We start from the raw sequence: 18,405 nt of genomic DNA on the forward strand, positions 1-18,405 counted from the left end.
CCTTCTTTCTTTTCTCTCCAAAACTCTTGAACGTGCCGTCCTTGGCCAGCTCTCCCGCTATCTCTCTCTGAATGACCTTCTTGATCCAAATCAGTCAGGTTTCAAGACTAGTCATTCAACTGAGACTGCTCTCCTCTGTATCACGGAGGCGCTCCGCACTGCTAAAGCTAACTCTCTCTCCTCTGCTCTCATCCTTCTAGATCTATCGGCTGCCTTCGATACTGTGAACCATCAGATCCTCCTCTCCACCCTCTCCGAGTTGGGCATCTCCGGCGCGGCCCACGCTTGGATTGCGTCCTACCTGACAGGTCGCTCCTACCAGGTGGCGTGGCGAGAATCTGTCTCCTCACCACGCGCTCTCACCACTGGTGTCCCCCAGGGCTCTGTTCTTGGCCCTCTCCTATTCTCGCTATACACCAAGTCACTTGGCTCGGTCATAACCTCACATGGTCTCTCTTATCATTGCTATGCAGACGACACACAATTAATCTTCTCCTTTCCCCCTTCTGATGACCAGGTGGCGAATCGCATCTCTGCATGTCTGGCAGACATATCAGTGTGGATGACGGATCACCACCTCAAGCTGAACCCGGGGAAGGACTGCCCGTTCCATGATCTCGCCATCACGGTTGACAACTCCATTGTGTCCTCCTCCCAGAGCGCCAAGAACCTTGGCGTGATCCTGGACAACACCCTGTCGTTCTCAACCAACATCAAGGCGGTGGCCCGTTCCTGTAGGTTCATGCTCTACAACATCCGCAGAGTACGACCCTGCCTCACACAGGAAGCGGCGCAGGTCCTAATCCAGGCACTTGTCATCTCCCGTCTGGATTACTGCAACTCGCTGTTGGCTGGGCTCCCTGCCTGTGCCATTAAACCCCTTCAACTCATCCAGAACGCCGCAGCCCGTCTGGTGTTCAACCTTCCCAAGTTCTCTCACGTCACCCCGCTCCTCCGTTCTCTCCACTGGCTTCCAGTTGAAGCTCGCATCCGCTACAAGACCATGGTGCTTGCCTACGGAGCTGTGAGGGGAACGGCACCTCAGTACCTCCAGGCTCTGATCAGGCCCTACACCCAAACAAGGGCACTGCGTTCATCCACCTCTGGCCTGCTCGCCTCCCTACCACTGAGGAAGTACAGCTCCCGCTCAGCCCAGTCAAAACTGTTCGCTGCCCTGGCCCCCCAATGGTGGAACAAACTCCCTCACGACGCCAGGACAGCGGAGTCAATCACCACCTTCCGGAGACACCTGAAACCCCACCTCTTTAAGGAATACCTAGGATAGGATAAGTAATCCCTCTCACCCCACCCCCCCTAAGTTTTAGATGCACTATTGTTAAGTGACTGTCCCACTGGATGTCATAAGGTGAATGCACCAATTTGTAAGTCGCTCTGGATAAGAGCGTCTGCTAAATGACTTAAATGTAATGTAATGTAAATGGATGGTGCCAGGTTTCCTCCAGACGTGACACTTGGCATTCAGGCCAAACAGTTCAATCTTGGTTTCATCAGACCAGAGAATCTTGCTTCTCATGGTCTGAGAGACCTTTAGGTGCCTTTTGGCAAATATTAAGTGGGCTGTTATGTTCCTTTTACTGAAGAGTGGCTTCCGTTTGGCCGCTCCATCATTAATTCCTGATTGGTGGAGTGCTGCAGAGATTGTTGTCCTTCTGGAAGGTTCTCCCATCTCCACAGAGGAACAATTGCTGTGTGGCCGGGTGGCCAGCTTTAGGAAGTCTTGGTAGCTCCAAACTTCTTCCATTTAAGAATGATGGAGGCCACTGTATTCTTTGGGATATTCAATGCTATAGACATTTTTTGGTACCCTTCCCCAGATCTGTGCCTCGACACAATCCTGTCTTGGAGTTCTACGGACAATTCCTTTGACCTCATGGCTTGGTTTTTGCTCTGACATGCACTGTCAACTGTGAGACCTTATATCGACAGGTGTGTGCCTTTCCAAATCATGTCCAATTAATTCAATTTATCACAGGTGGACTCCAATCAAGTTGTTGAAACATCTCAAGGATGATCAATGGAAACAGGGTGTGAATGCTTATGTAAATAAGGTATTTATTTATTACATTTTTATTCTGAAAACCTGTTTTTATTTTGACATTATGGGGTATTGTGTGTAGATTGATGAGGAAAATGTTTGTTTAATCAATTTTAGAATAAGGCTGTAACGTAACAAAATGTGGAAAAAGTCAAGTGGTCTGAATACTTTCCAAATGCTCTGTACATAACATTTTCAGTTGACTGTATGTTTCTTTCATCTTTCACCTTCCTTTGCCATTATTTCCCTCTTTCTCCATCTCTCTCACCTAACTATCTCCCCTGTCTCTGAGTCCTTTACTAGCTTCCACTCAAACTGTAGACCTGCCAGACTACTGAATGTGTTGCCTGAGAGAGAGAGAGAGAGAGAGAGAGACTCCTGGTGCCAGAAGGGAGCAGTAAACACACAGATCCAGGATCCAGGTTCTTTAGCACAACTGTCTGTCTGTCTGTCTGTCTGTCTGTCTGTCTGTCTGTCTGTCTGTCTGTCTGTCTGTCTGTCTGTCTGTCTGTCTGTCTGTCTGTCTGTCTGTCTGTCTGTCTGTCTGTCTGTCTGTCTGTCTGTCTGTCTGTCTGTCTGTCTGTCTGTCTGTCTGTCTGTCTGTCTGTCTGTCTGTCTGTCTGTCTGTCTGTCTGTCTGTCTGTCTGTCTGTCTGTGTCTCTTTCTCTGTCTTCTAAGCCAAGAGAATAAAGAGAAAAGTGAACTTCTGGAGCTGGATGTGGATAATAGGCAGGTTCGTTTTGAACTAGGCCTGGCAGCTAAAAACTGTCGACAATAAACCAGAGTTTCCTTTTAACCCTTTGAGTTGTTCCCTCTGTTAGCCTGTGGTACATTTGGATGTGTGGGGCATTTAAGCTCAGCTCTCGAAGGAACATCAGTGGGCCCATGCTCAGTGCTCATTCTTATGGAGGGATGACAGGAGGAACAACACCTGGTGTCATGTATTGTCATATTATGTCTTGTTCCTGTTCTTTCTCTTCACTCCGTCTCCCTCTGCTGGTCGTATTAGGTTACCTTCTCTTCATTTCCTTCCCCCAGCTGTCCCTCATCTTCTCTAACTACCTCGTTCACCCTTTTCCCACCTGTTCCCTTTTTCCCTCTGATTAGGTCTCTATTTCTCTCTCTGTTCCTGTTTCTGTCTTTGTCAGATTCTCGTTTGAGTTTCTCATGCCAGAACCAAACTATCGTCTCGTTTGCTTCACCCTTGTCCCGTCCTGTCAGAATCTGCCTGTTCATCTGATGCTACATGTGATCAGGTACCTCTGTCCTCTACGACCCGCGCCTACCCAGAGAGACCAGCAGTCTGTCGCCGCTCACCCAGCTATTATCCTCGGCTGCTAAGAAGGGGACTCATCTGTAATATTCAGAGGGACTTTATTATTCTTTTGTCGCCCTCTCTGCGGGTTGTCTATTTTGCCATTTTTATACATCTGAAGAGGATCTATGTCTTCCCTGTGATTTGACATTAAAAGACTCTGTATCTGTTAAACCGCTTTTGGGTCCTCACTCACGTGCATAACACCTGGTCTACATATTGACATCCTTTAGCCCTCAGAGTTAAATGTGTAGGGTGGGTGATATGTCAATGACAAGGTGAGTACAAGGTGAGTCCAGTGCCATGACGGAGAGCACGAGGGGTGGGTCCTCGGTGAACAGTTGACGTGTCGTCGTGACAACCTGAATCTGCTTGATCTGGTCAACAATGACATCACAGCGCAGGGTATGGCCAGTCACTGAAAGATGATGAGGGCTGTTTAGTTACACCCTCCACACCCCTCCCTCTCTCTGTTCTGCTACACACACACACTCCCCTCACCAGAGTCCTGTCCCCGTATGATGCTGGCCCCTCGGTTAGTGTCCAGTGGAGCGGACAGAGGCCGGGCGGACACTAGAACCTGCTGGCTACAGGCTGATGGAGGGAGGGATGGAAGGAGAGAGGGGCCAAACAACGACTGCCTGGGGTCGGGAGGACACCCTGAAAATATCACACACAGATAACTAAGTGGCGTTCTGTCCACACCCACTTGGCATTATGACTAATATTTAATTTGATACATCTTCTGCTTTTTCAGCACCACCACATCAACTTGACAATCTGAATAGAAACATTCATTTCATCATTCACTGCCACTCACCATTTATAGCATCCCTTCTCTGCTGTCAACGTGACGTTTACATGATTATGATTTGATCTGGGCAAAAGTAACTTGGGAACATTCAGCCTTGTCGACTGACTCAAAGCAATAATAGTTACACTAAAAATCAATAATTTACATAATACTTCAGAGTTTAAAACAGCCATTATTGTGAATACATTTTGAGGCCTCAACAATTACGATCAAAACACTTAAACTGAGGGGTTGAGTGGAGCTGAAGGATGAGACTGGATGGTGTTCAGAGATAGATGAGATGGGAGGGGTTGAGTGGAGCTGAAGGATGGGACTGGAGGGTGTTCAGAGATAGATGAGATGGGAGGGGTTGAGTGGAGCTGAAGGATGAGACTGGATGGTGTTCAGAGATAGATGAGATGGGAGGGGTTGAGTGGAGCTGAAGGATGGGACTGGAGGGTGTTCAGAGATAGATGAGATGGGAGGGGTTGAGTGGAGCTGAAGGATGGGACTGGATGGTGTTCAGAGATAGATGAGATGGGAGGGGTTGAGTGGAGCTGAAGGATGGGACTGGATGGTGTTCAGAGATAGATGAGATGGGAGGGGTTGAGTGGAGCTGAAGGATGGGACTGGATGGTGTTCAGAGATAGATGAGATGGGAGGGGTTGAGTGGAGCTGAAGGATGGGACTGGATGGTGTTCAGAGATAGATGAGATGGGAGGGGTTGAGTGGAGCTGAAGGATGGGACTGGATGGTGTTCAGAGATAGATGAGATGGGAGGGGTTGAGTGGAGCTGAAGGATGAGACTGGATGGTGTTCAGAGATAGATGAGATGGGAGGGGTTGAGTGGAGCTGAAGGATGGGACTGGATGGTGTTCAGAGATAGATGAGATGGGAGGGGTTGAGTGGAGCTGAAGGATGGGACTGGAGGGTGTTCAGAGATAGATGAGATGGGAGGGGTTGAGTGGAGCTGAAGGATGGGACTCGATGGTGTTCAGAGATAGATGAGATGGGAGGGGTTGAGTGGAGCTGAAGGATGGGACTGGAGGGTGTTCAGAGATAGATGAGATGGGAGGGGTTGAGTGGAGCTGAAGGATGGGACTGGAGGGTGTTCAGAGATAGATGAGATGGGAGGGGTTGAGTGGAGCTGAAGGATGGGACTCGATGGTGTTCAGAGATAGATGAGATGGGAGGGGTTGAGTGGAGCTGAAGGATGGGACTCGATGGTGTTCAGAGATAGATGAGATGGGAGGGGTTGAGTGGAGCTGAAGGATGGGACTGGAGGGTGTTCAGAGATAGATGAGATGGGAGGGGTTGAGTGGAGCTGAAGGATGGGACTGGAGGGTGTTCAGAGATAGATGAGATGGGAGGGGTTGAGTGGAGCTGAAGGATGAGACTGGATGGTGTTCAGAGATAGATGAGATGGGAGGGGTTGAGTGGAGCTGAAGGATGAGACTGGATGGTGTTCAGAGATAGATGAGATGGGAGGGGTTGAGTGGAGCTGAAGGATGGGACTCGATGGTGTTCAGAGATAGATGAGATGGGAGGGGTTGAGTGGAGCTGAAGGATGGGACTCGATGGTGTTCAGAGATAGATGAGATGGGAGGGGTTGAGTGGAGCTGAAGGATGGGACTGGAGGGTGTTCAGAGATAGATGAGATGGGAGGGGTTGAGTGGAGCTGAAGGATGAGACTGGATGGTGTTCAGAGATAGATGAGATGGGAGGGGTTGAGTGGAGCTGAAGGATGGGACTGGAGGGTGTTCAGAGATAGATGAGATGGGAGGGGTTGAGTGGAGCTGAAGGATGAGACTGGATGGTGTTCAGAGATAGATGAGATGGGAGGGGTTGAGTGGAGCTGAAGGATGGGACTGGAGGGTGTTCAGAGATAGATGAGATGGGAGGGGTTGAGTGGAGCTGAAGGATGGGACTGGATGGTGTTCAGAGATAGATGAGATGGGAGGGGTTGAGTGGAGCTGAAGGATGGGACTGGATGGTGTTCAGAGATAGATGAGATGGGAGGGGTTGAGTGGAGCTGAAGGATGGGACTGGATGGTGTTCAGAGATAGATGAGATGGGAGGGGTTGAGTGGAGCTGAAGGATGGGACTGGATGGTGTTCAGAGATAGATGAGATGGGAGGGGTTGAGTGGAGCTGAAGGATGGGACTGGATGGTGTTCAGAGATAGATGAGATGGGAGGGGTTGAGTGGAGCTGAAGGATGAGACTGGATGGTGTTCAGAGATAGATGAGATGGGAGGGGTTGAGTGGAGCTGAAGGATGGGACTGGATGGTGTTCAGAGATAGATGAGATGGGAGGGGTTGAGTGGAGCTGAAGGATGGGACTGGAGGGTGTTCAGAGATAGATGAGATGGGAGGGGTTGAGTGGAGCTGAAGGATGGGACTCGATGGTGTTCAGAGATAGATGAGATGGGAGGGGTTGAGTGGAGCTGAAGGATGAGACTGGATGGTGTTCAGAGATAGATGAGATGGGAGGGGTTGAGTGGAGCTGAAGGATGGGACTGGATGGTGTTCAGAGATAGATGAGATGGGAGGGGTTGAGTGGAGCTGAAGGATGGGACTGGAGGGTGTTCAGAGATAGATGAGATGGGAGGGGTTGAGTGGAGCTGAAGGATGGGACTGGAGGGTGTTCAGAGATAGATGAGATGGGAGGGGTTGAGTGGAGCTGAAGGATGGGACTGATGGTGTTCAGAGATAGATGAGATGGGAGGGGTTGAGTGGAGCTGAAGGATGGGACTGGATGGTGTTCAGAGATAGATGAGATGGGAGGGGTTGAGTGGAGCTGAAGGATGGGACTGGAGGGTGTTCAGAGATAGATGAGATGGGAGGGGTTGAGTGGAGCTGAAGGATGGGACTGGAGGGTGTTCAGAGATAGATGAGATGGGAGGGGTTGAGTGGAGCTGAAGGATGAGACTGGATGGTGTTCAGAGATAGATGAGATGGGAGGGGTTGAGTGGAGCTGAAGGATGGGACTGGAGGGTGTTCAGAGATAGATGAGATGGGAGGGGTTGAGTGGAGCTGAAGGATGAGACTGGATGGTGTTCAGAGATAGATGAGATGGGAGGGGTTGAGTGGAGCTGAAGGATGGGACTGGAGGGTGTTCAGAGATAGATGAGATGGGAGGGGTTGAGTGGAGCTGAAGGATGGGACTGGAGGGTGTTCAGTGATAGATGAGATGGGAGGGGTTGAGTGGAGCTGAAGGATGGGACTCGATGGTGTTCAGAGATAGATGAGATGGGAGGGGTTGAGTGGAGCTGAAGGATGGGACTCGATGGTGTTCAGAGATAGATGAGATGGGAGGGGTTGAGTGGAGCTGAAGGATGGGACTGGAGGGTGTTCAGAGATAGATGAGATGGGAGGGGTTGAGTGGAGCTGAAGGATGGGACTGGAGGGTGTTCAGAGATAGATGAGATGGGAGGGGTTGAGTGGAGCTGAAGGATGAGACTGGATGGTGTTCAGAGATAGATGAGATGGGAGGGGTTGAGTGGAGCTGAAGGATGAGACTGGATGGTGTTCAGAGATAGATGAGATGGGAGGGGTTGAGTGGAGCTGAAGGATGGGACTCGATGGTGTTCAGAGATAGATGAGATGGGAGGGGTTGAGTGGAGCTGAAGGATGGGACTGGATGGTGTTCAGAGATAGATGAGATGGGAGGGGTTGAGTGGAGCTGAAGGATGGGACTGGATGGTGTTCAGAGATAGATGAGATGGGAGGGGTTGAGTGGAGCTGAAGGATGAGACTGGAGGGTGTTCAGAGATAGATGAGATGGGAGGGGTTGAGTGGAGCTGAAGGATGGGACTGGATGGTGTTCAGAGATAGATGAGATGGGAGGGGTTGAGTGGAGCTGAAGGATGGGACTGGATGGTGTTCAGAGATAGATGAGATGGGAGGGGTTGAGTGGAGCTGAAGGATGAGACTGGAGGGTGTTCAGAGATAGATGAGATGGGAGGGGTTGAGTGGAGCTGAAGGATGGGACTGGATGGTGTTCAGAGATAGATGAGATGGGAGGGGTTGAGTGGAGCTGAAGGATGGGACTGGTGTTCAGAGATAGATGAGATGGGAGGGGTTGAGTGGAGCTGAAGGATGGGACTGGATGGTGTTCAGAGATAGATGAGATGGGAGGGGTTGAGTGGAGCTGAAGGATGAGAGTGGAGGGTGTTCAGAGATAGATGAGATGGGAGGGGTTGAGTGGAGCTGAAGGATGGGACTGGATGGTGTTCAGAGATAGATGAGATGGGAGGGGTTGAGTGGAGCTGAAGGATGGGACTGGTGTTCAGAGATAGATGAGATGGGAGGGGTTGAGTGGAGCTGAAGGATGGGACTGGATGGTGTTCAGAGATAGATGAGATGGGAGGGGTTGAGTGGAGCTGAAGGATGGGACTGGTGTTCAGAGATAGATGAGATGGGAGGGGTTGAGTGGAGCTGAAGGATGGGACTGGATGGTGTTCAGAGATAGATGAGATGGGAGGGGTTGAGTGGAGCTGAAGGATGGGACTGGTGTTCAGAGATAGATGAGATGGGATGGGTTGAGTGGAGCTGAAGGATGGGACTGGAGGGTGTTCAGAGATAGATGAGATGGGAGGGGTTGAGTGGAGCTGAAGGATGGGACTGGAGGGTGTTCAGAGATAGATGAGATGGGAGGGGTTGAGTGGAGCTGAAGGATGGGACTGGAGGGTGTTCAGAGATAGATGAGATGGGAGGGGTTGAGTGGAGCTGAAGGATGGGACTGGATGGTGTTCAGAGATAGATGAGATGGGAGGGGTTGAGTGGAGCTGAAGGATGGGACTGGTGTTCAGAGATAGATGAGATGGGAGGGGTTGAGTGGAGCTGAAGGATGGGACTGGATGGTGTTCAGAGATAGATGAGATGGGAGGGGTTGAGTGGAGCTGAAGGATGGGACTGGTGTTCAGAGATAGATGAGATGGGAGGGGTTGAGTGGAGCTGAAGGATGGGACTGGTGTTCAGAGATAGATGAGATGGGAGGGGTTGAGTGGAGCTGAAGGATGGGACTGGAGGGTGTTCAGAGATAGATGAGATGGGAGGGGTTGAGTGGAGCTGAAGGATGGGACTGGAGGGTGTTCAGAGATAGATGAGATGGGAGGGGTTGAGTGGAGCTGAAGGATGGGACTGGAGGGTGTTCAGAGATAGATGAGATGGGAGGGGTTGAGTGGAGCTGAAGGATGAGACTAAAACAAATCAAATATAACTATTGTAACATAAGCATTTCTAAGTTATATTCTTCAAGAATCAATGAGTATATCATTCATTTATGTCAAATGTATGTAACAAGTGCAGATAGCCATTTTAACAACAATGTGAGGTGTAGATTGCACTGGGGAAAGAAAACACATTTTAGCATGTAGGTCATAAAATCAGGTATTCTAACATAGGAAAAGGACAGGGGGATACCTAGTCAGTTGTACAACTGAATGTATACAACTGAAATGTCTCTTCCGCATTTAACCCAAACCCTCTGAATCAGAGAGGTGCGGAGGGATGCCTTAATGGACATCCACGACTTCGGCGCCCAGGGAACAGTGGGTTAACTGCCTTGCTCAGGGGCAGAACGACAGGTGGGGATTTGATCAAGCAACCTTTCGGAACAGGACAGGTGTCTACAGGCAGAGTAGTTTTTATACTGCAGGTAAACTGTAATGATTCCAAAGAAGAAAGAACAGACAAGCCAAAATTCACCCAATAACTTAGTGATGTTATATAGATATATACTTTATTAATTATCTCTGATAAAATAAAATTACAAAATCATTTCACCCTCAAACGCACCTCCCTTGTCCATTATTTATTATTATTAAAGTTGATTATTAATACATTTATCATAATTGTCAGGACGAATGAGAAGAATAGTTTAGTATAATAATAGTAGATATTAGCTATAACCGTTAAATCGTAATGGTAGAAAAGACTGAGCAATACAAAGCTATGTAGATTTCAGTAACAGTATACTTACTGTACAGTACAATATTCCAAGCGGGTGTAATTCACTATTCCTGCCACAGAATGTCACTATAAGACAGTTTTCAAAAGGGTCTCCGTAGAAATAGAAATCTTATTCCATCACATCATAATAATTATTCTCTCAGATATATAGTCTCTCCCTCTATAGGGTTAAGTTTGGTAAGCAACCGTTTCTCTCTTGCCATGGCCTGTATCCTTTGTCTGGTTAATATTCCTTCATTCCCTGTCTATGGCAGTCCATTGAGCACAGTGAAAAGTGCCGTCCACAAAGCACTAGTACTAGTCCAAATCCAATGTTCCTTGAAAAACATTGTCAGGAAATCTGAAACTCCTCTTCCCATCTCCCCAGTGACATCCTCTTCTGCCTCTCTTTTGTAGTCCATTTGAGAGAGAGCACTTTGGTAGATTGTGTGTGTGTCCGCATGTGGATGTGGTTCAGCGTGTATGTGTGGGTTTAGGCATATCTGTGCCCCTGTGCAAACGGTGTGCTTGTGGTTTGAAATGTACAGCATACATTCATTAAAACAGAGTTTTGGGAACATGTGTGCATAAGGAAATATGGCAGTAGTGTTTCCTTGGACCGTGTCTATGCTCTGCGTCAAGTAATAAATGCCTGGCAGTATGTTCTTTTCAGTTGGACTTAGTGCATTGTCTGCTTGGCAGTAATAGGCTATAGTATAGGCTATACTATAGTGTTTTATAGTCTACTATAGAATTCTGCGCGACATTGTGTGCTATTTTATGTGTGTGTGTGTTTGCTGTGTATTTTGTTGTAGCGTGTTTATGTTGTCATGGTGTGTATGTATGTGTCTGTCTGTCTGTCTGTCTGTCTGTCTGTCTGTCTGTCTGTCTGTCTGTCTGTCTGTCTGTCTGTCTGTCTGTCTGTCTGTCTGTCTGTCTGTCTGTCTGTCTGTCTGTCTGTCTGTCTGTCTGTCTGTCTGTCTGTCTGTCTGTCTGTCTGTCTGTCTGTCTGTCTGTCTGTCTGTCTGTCTGTCTGTCTGTCTGTCTGTCTGTCTGTCTGTCTGTCTGTCTGTCTGTCTGTCTGTCTGTCTGTCTGTCTGTCTGTCTGTCTGTCTGTCTGTCTGTCTGTCTGTCTGTCTGTCTGTCTGTCTGTCTGTCTGTCTGTCTGTCTGTCTGTCTGTCTGTCTGTCTGTCTGTCTGTCTGTCTGTCTGTCTGTCTGTCTGTCTGTCTGTCTGTGTCTGTGTGTGTGTCTGTGTGTGTGTGTGTGTGTGTGTGTGTGTGTGTGTGTGTGTGTGGTGTTTAGTATGTATTATGGTCGTTGATTAAATGGTTCGTTAAAGGGATGCTCGTTACCACACAAGTAGCAGTTAGATAGAAAATGGATCAAAAGGGCAAAAAGTCACAGTCAATAATTCCTGATGGAGGGATGGGAGGGAAGAGGGCGAGAGATGGAGGGAGAGAAAGAGATGAAGAGAAAGAGGGATAGAGAGGGACGAATGGAAAAAGAGAGGAAGATGTTTTCCTGTCATTAGATTGGATTCCATTAAAGACCTCTGTAATTAGTCTTGGTTATCTGTTTCCCCCTTCATCCCCCTTTCTCCCCTTTCCGTTTCCATCTCCTTCTCTCTCTCCCAACCTCCCTCCACTTCCTTGGCTCTCCTATCCCTCACCTTGTCTACCTCCCATCCCTCCCTCCCTCTCACAGCCTCTTATCTCTGATCCTTTCCCTCACCCTCCCTCCCTCGCCCGCTCCCATTTCCCCCACTCCTCTATTTTCCTCCCCTATCCCACCCCTCCTCCCTACCCCTTTCCTTAGCAGCTGGATGAGCTAGTGTTGGGCTTCTGGCTGCACTCCCCCCCTCCCCCTCCTCTCTGCAGCATCTGAAGTTGCTAGTATTAAGACTGATCTCCTCCTCCCGTATTCCTACTGGCCCTCTCCTCCTCTACCCTCACCTCTTCTTTCCACTTCCCATCCTCTCCTCCTCCTCTCTTCAACAACTGGAGGTGCTAGTATTGGGACTAGTGCTACCCTCTATGGTTCTTTCTGGGGGCTGCTGTGGCTCTGGGGCCAGGGTTGGGCTTGGGGTCAGGGCATGGGCAGGGGCCAGCTGAGCAACAGGGACCAGGGCTGTCCCTCCTCCCCCTGCACCTCCCCATCCTCCTCCTCTGTAGTCCCTCTCTCGGAGCAGGTGGAGCAAGGTGGTGTGCTGGGCAGACAGCGTGGCAGACAGGTGGGCAGGCAGGGCACTGAAGCCGGCGGTCAGCTGTTCCACCCGTGTTTCCAGAGACAGCATCTGCCGCTCCAGGTCCTCACTGCGATCGTTCAGCTCCGACATCAGCTCGTACATCACACTTTGCATCTGTACACACACACACACACACACACACACACACACACACACACACACACACACACACACACACACACACACACACACACACACACACACACACACACACACACACACACACACACACACACACACACACACACACACACACACACACACACACACACACACACACACACACACACACACACGAAGAGAGGAAGATCATTTAGCAATGACATCAGCAGGGTTGGGGTCAATTTGAATTAAAGTCACTCAATTCAGGAAGTGATTTGATTTTTTTTAAATTTCAGTTTACTTCCTGAATTGACTGACTTCAATTAGAATTAACCCAATCACTGGAGAGATGTGGAGGATTGAGTAAGAGAGCGATGAAAAAGGGAAGGAGAACGAGAGAGAGAGAAGAGAAGAGGAGTGAGTGTGAGGAAGGGAACCCTCTGTGTGGGCGTTATCATCTGGTAAAGGCTGAATACGAAAGGAGAGAGAGAGAGAGTTCAGGGCTGAATAAGAAAGGAGAGAGAGAGAGTTAAGGGCTGAATAAGAAAGGAGAGAGAGAGAGTTAAGGGCTGAATAAGAAAGGAGAGAGAGAGAGTTAAGGGCTGAATAGGAAAGGAGAGAGAGAGAGTTAAGGGCTGAATAAGAAAGGAGAGAGAGAGAGTTAAGGGCTGAATAAGAAAGGAGAGAGAGAGAGTTAAGGGCTGAATAAGAAAGGAGAGAGAGAGAGTTAAGGGCTGAATAGGAAAGGAGAGAGAGAGAGTTAAGGGCTAATAAGAAAGGAGAGAGAGAGAGTTAAGGGCTGAATAAGAAAGGAGAGAGAGAGAGTTAAGGGCTGAATAGGAAAGGAGAGAGAGAGAGTTAAGGGCTAAATAAGAAAGGAGAGAGAGAGAGTTAAGGGCTGAATAAGAAAGGAGAGAGAGAGAGTTAAGGGCTGAATAGGAAAGGAGAGAGAGAGAGTTAAGGGCTGAATAGGAAAGGAGAGAGAGAGAGTTAAGGGCTGAATAAGAAAGGAGAGAGAGAGAGTTAAGGGCTGAATAAGAAAGGAGAGAGAGAGAGTTAAGGGCTGAATAGGAAAGGAGAGAGAGAGAGTTAAGGGCTGAATAAGAAAGGAGAGAGAGAGAGTTAAGGGCTGAATAGGAAAGGAGAGAGAGAGAGAGAGAGAGAGAGTCAAGGCTGAATAAGAAAGGAGAGAGAGAGTTCAGGGCTGAATAGGAAAGGAGAGAGAGAGAGTTAAGGGCTGAATAAGAAAGGAGAGAGAGAGAGTTAAGGGCTGAATAAGAAAGGAGAGAGAGAGAGTTAAGGGCTGAATAAGAAAGGAGAGAGAGAGAGTTAAGGCTGAATAAGAAAGGAGATAGAGAGAGTTAAGGGCTGAATAAGAAAGGAGAGAGAGAGAGTTAAGGGCTGAATAAGAAAGGAGAGAGAGAGAGTTAAGGGCTGAATAGGAAAGGAGAGAGAGAGAGTTAAGGGCTGAATAAGAACGGAGAGAGAGAGAGTTAAGGGCTGAATAGGAAAGGAGAGAGAGAGAGTTAAGGGCTGAATAAGAAAGGAGAGAGAGAGAGTTAAGGGCTGAATAAGAAAGGAGAGAGAGAGAGTTAAGGGCTGAATAAGAAAGGAGAGAGAGAGAGTTAAGGGCTGAATAGGAAAGGAGAGAGAGAGAGAGAGAGAGAGAGTCAAGGCTGAATAAGAAAGGAGAGAGAGAGTTCAGGGCTGAATAGGAAAGGAGAGAGAGAGTCAAGGCTGAATAAGAAAGGAGAGAGAGAGAGTTCAGGGCTGAATAGGAAAGGAGAGAGAGAGAGTTAAAGGCTGAATAAGAAAGGAGAGAAAGAGAGTTCAGGGCTGAATAAGAAAGGAGAGAGAGAGAGTTCAGGGTTGAATAAGAAAGGAGAGAGAGAGAGTTCAGGGTTGAATAAGAAAGGAGAGAGAGAGAGAGAGAGTCAAGGCTGAATAAGAAAGGAGAGAGAGAGAGTTAAGGGCTGAATAGGAAAGGAGAGAGAGAGAGAGAGAGTCAAGGCTGAATAAGAAAGGAGAGAGAGAGAGTTAAGGGCTGAATAAGAAAGGAGAGAGAGAGAGTCAAGGCTGAATAAGAAAGGAGAGAGAGAGAGAGAGTCAAGGCTGAATAAGAAAGGAGAGAGAGAGAGTTAAGGGCTGAATAGGAAAGGAGAGAGAGAGAGAGAGTCAAGGCTGAATAAGAAAGGAGAGAGAGAGTTCAGGGCTGAATAGGAAAGGAGAGAGAGAGAGTTCAGGGCTGAATAGGAAAGGAGAGAGAGAGAGAGTCAAGGCTGAATAAGAAAGGAGAGAGAGAGAGTTCAAGGCTGAAGAAGAAAGGAGAGAAAGAGAGTTAAGGGCTGAATAAGAAAGGAGAGAGAGAGTTGGCTGAATAAGAAAGGAGAGAGAGAGAGTTAAGTGCTGAATAGGAAAGGAGAGAGAGAGTTCAGGGCTGAATAAGAAAGGAGAGAGAGAGAGTTCAGGGCTGAATAAGAAAGGAGAGAGAGAGAGAGTTCAAGGCTGAATAAGAAAGGAGAGAGAGAGTTCAAGGCTGAAGAAGAAAGGAGAGAGAGAGAGTTAAGGGCTGAATAAGAAAGGAGAGAGAGAGAGTTAAGGGCTGAATAGGAAAGGAGAGAGAGAGAGAGAGAGACAAGGCTGAATAAGAAAGGAGAGAGAGAGAGTCAAGGCTGAATAAGAAAGGAGAGAGAGAGTTCAGGGCTGAATAGGAAAGGAGAGAGAGAGTCAAGGCTGAATAAGAAAGGAGATAGAGAGAGAGTTAAAACCTCTTGGGGATAGGGCTGTTTACTGCCCCCGCTGGAGTAATTGCGTGCCCATAGTAAACATAATTTTTTTTGTCAAAAGTTGCTAATATATGCAAATAAAAAATATTATTGAATAGAAAACACTCTAAAGCTTCTAAAACCATTTAAATTATGTCTGTATGTAAAGCAGAACTCTCAGGGCAGTCATTCTCCCAAACTCTCTCTTGTCATCAGAAAAGTTGGCCCAACTTTGACGTCATCGCCCCCACGCTTCCCAAGCACCTACAGGTCTGGGAACAGTCTCTCTGTCTTCAGCGCGATCTCAGCTTTCAATGGGGATTCTCATTGTGAGAATCGCGCACTCACGAGAGTTTTGGCGGGCCGAAACCTTTCGGTCACGCGAAAAAACAGGTCACCCGCATGCGCGCTCTGCTCCGGTCCTGTCTTTTTACCAAGATCGATTATACAATGCATGCGTTTCTGTTCGTCCTCACGATTGCTGTACACCTTTATAACATGTTAAAGCTTGATTATGAACTTAGTTTGACAAGTTTAGTCGACATATAATATGTAAGTTCGACGTTTTGGTGCGCATCCACTTGACTTTTGGCTACATTTCAACCGAAATGTGTCGTGTTTGAGAACCGAAAGACACAGACTGCAAAACTAAACGCTGTTTCTGGTAAGTATAATTCCTTCCAGGTCTTCTGATGGAAGAACAGCAAAGGTAAGGGAATATTTATGTGGTAAATTTGGGTTTCTGTGAACTCCAAGATAGAGGAGCCATAATGCTACTTTTTGAGCGCCGACTCATAGTATAGCCTAGTGAACGAAATCTGTAACGTTAAAAATAAATGTAACACAGCGATTGCATTCAGAAGAAGTGTATCTAACTATATATATGTAGAACATGCATATTTAGTCAAAGTTTATGATGTGTATTCCTTGTTAGCTGACGTTATCTGCCGGAGCTATCGTCATTTCTCAGGACATGTGAGTAGCATTTTTTGAACGATGCATCATTGTAAACAGAGATTTATGGATATATATAGCATATTATTGAAAAAAACATAAATGTACTGTGTAACATGTTATATTACTGTCATCTGATGAAGATTTCAAAAGGTTAGTGCATTATTTTTCTTTTAATCCTGCATTTGTTGATTGCATATTGTTTTCAACTTGGCTATGCAAATTAGCTGTGTCTTCGGTGGTGGTTTGACATAAATATGTGCTATGTTTTCGCCGTAAAACATTTTAGAAATCTGACTTGCTGGGTAGATAAACAAGGTGTTTATCTTTCATTTGAGCCATTGGACTTGTTAATGTGTGGAGGTTAAATATTTCTAGGAATATTTTTGCGTTCCATGCGCCACCTTCCAGCTGAACGTGGGGGGGGGGTGTTCCAAAATTGGAACCCTAGTCCCCTTCTGGTTAAGGGCTGAATAAGAAAGGAGAGAGAGAGAGAGTTAAGGGCTGGATAGGAAAGGAGAGAGAGAGAGTTAAGGGCTGAATAAGAAAGGAGAGAGAGAGAGTTAAGGGCTGAATAAGAAAGGAGAGAGAGAGAGTTAAGGGCTGAATAGGAAAGGAGAGAGAGAGAGTTAAGGGCTGAATAAGAAAGGAGAGAGAGAGAGTTAAGGGCTGAATAAGAAAGGAGAGAGAGAGAGTTAAGGGCTGAATAAGAAAGGAGAGAGAGAGAGAGTTAAGGGCTGAATAGGAATGGAGAGAGAGAGAGTTAAGGGCTGAATAGGAATGGAGAGAGAGAGAGTTAAGGGCTGAATAAGAAAGGAGAGAGAGAGAGTTAAGGGCTGAATAAGAAAGGAGAGAGAGAGAGTTAAGGGCTGAATAAGAAAGGAGACAGAGAGAGAGTACAGGTAGATAGAACATCCCTCCATTGGCCATCAGAGCATCGTAACCATGGTAAAGAGTGGCCGATTGAAAATATTTGTGGCAGAAGGCACTGATCCATAGAGACACACACACACCACCTACACACCGAACCACCCTCTCTCTTTCTTTCTCTCTTTCTCTCTTTTTCTTTCTCTCATGCATTCACACCCCCACATTAACAAAAATACCGCCCCCTCTCTCCTCTCTTCTCTCGTTTTCTCTCTCTGTCATCCCATTTTTAACACGTTGTTCCGGTTGCTAGGAGACACAAAGCCACAGAAACAGATGGGTCAGAATGGAAACAGCGGAATGCTGAGATATATTTGGGGGGCAAAGTTATGTGTGTCAGAGGGTATTGCATGTGGTGTGTTTGTGTGTGTGTTTGTATGTTTGTGTGGGTGTGTGTGTTTGTGTGCTTCTTAAATACCAGCCCCTCGTATCATGCTTGGACAGCTTTGGATAGAAGTGCAAGTTAGTAGCACTGATATTTGGCAGTCTCTGCCACGTACATAGACTAATAGTACATGGCCTTCAGATTGCAGGCCTGAGTACAGTAAGACTAAAGCAAAGTAACTAGCGAGCTACTGCTCCGTTTCAACTGTTATGGGCAGCCTAGCTGTTTGGAGGAGGTGCTTTGTAACGGCGTTCGTTTGGTGAAAGAGAGTCGGACCAAAATGCAGCGTGGTTGTTACTCATGAATGATCGCGATACATGAAATAACTTATAAATATACAAAACAACAAACGGAAGGTGAAAACCTATACAGCCTGTCTGGTGAACACTAACATGGAGACAGGAACAATCACCCACGAAATACACAGTGAAACCCCGGCTACCTAAATATGGTTCCCAATCAGAGACAACGAGAATCACCTGACTCTGTTTGAGAACCACCTCAGGCAGCCAAACCTATGCTACACCCCTACTCAGCTGCAATCCCAATGCCTACAAAACCCAAATACGAAACACAACATTTTAAACCCATGTCACACCCTGGCCTAATCCAAATATATAACGAAAACACAAAATACTATGACCAAGGCGTGACAGAACCCCCCCCTAAGGTGCGGACTCCCGGACGCACCTCAAAACCATAAGGAGGGTCCGGATGGGCGTCTGTCCATGGTGGCGGCTTCGGCTCGGGACGTGGACCCCACTCCATTAATGTCATAGTTCCTCCCCTTCGCGTCCTGGGATAATCCACCCTCGTCGCCGACCATGGCCTAATAGTCCTCACCCAGAACCCCACTGGCCTGAGGGGCAGTTCAGGACTGAGGGGCAGCTCGAGACTGGGGAAGCTCG

General features: G+C 47.5%; 1 protein-coding gene across 1 annotated transcript in view; it reads right to left on the minus strand.

Moving 5' to 3' along the window:
• Positions 1-11,996: 11,996 nt before the first annotated feature.
• kcnn3 (potassium intermediate/small conductance calcium-activated channel, subfamily N, member 3) overlaps positions 11,997-18,405 on the minus strand; it is a 111,391-nt gene continuing 104,982 nt past the window's right edge. The window contains exon 10 of the mRNA XM_046303238.1: positions 11,997-12,478. Coding sequence (XP_046159194.1) covers positions 12,110-12,478 — 369 coding nt within the window. The 3' untranslated portion in view covers positions 11,997-12,109. The remainder of the gene's footprint in view (positions 12,479-18,405) is intronic.

The sequence above is a fragment of the Oncorhynchus gorbuscha genome, linkage group LG15 (assembly GCF_021184085.1).
Source record: "Oncorhynchus gorbuscha isolate QuinsamMale2020 ecotype Even-year linkage group LG15, OgorEven_v1.0, whole genome shotgun sequence".
In the NCBI taxonomy this organism is placed as follows: Eukaryota; Metazoa; Chordata; class Actinopteri; order Salmoniformes; family Salmonidae; genus Oncorhynchus; species Oncorhynchus gorbuscha.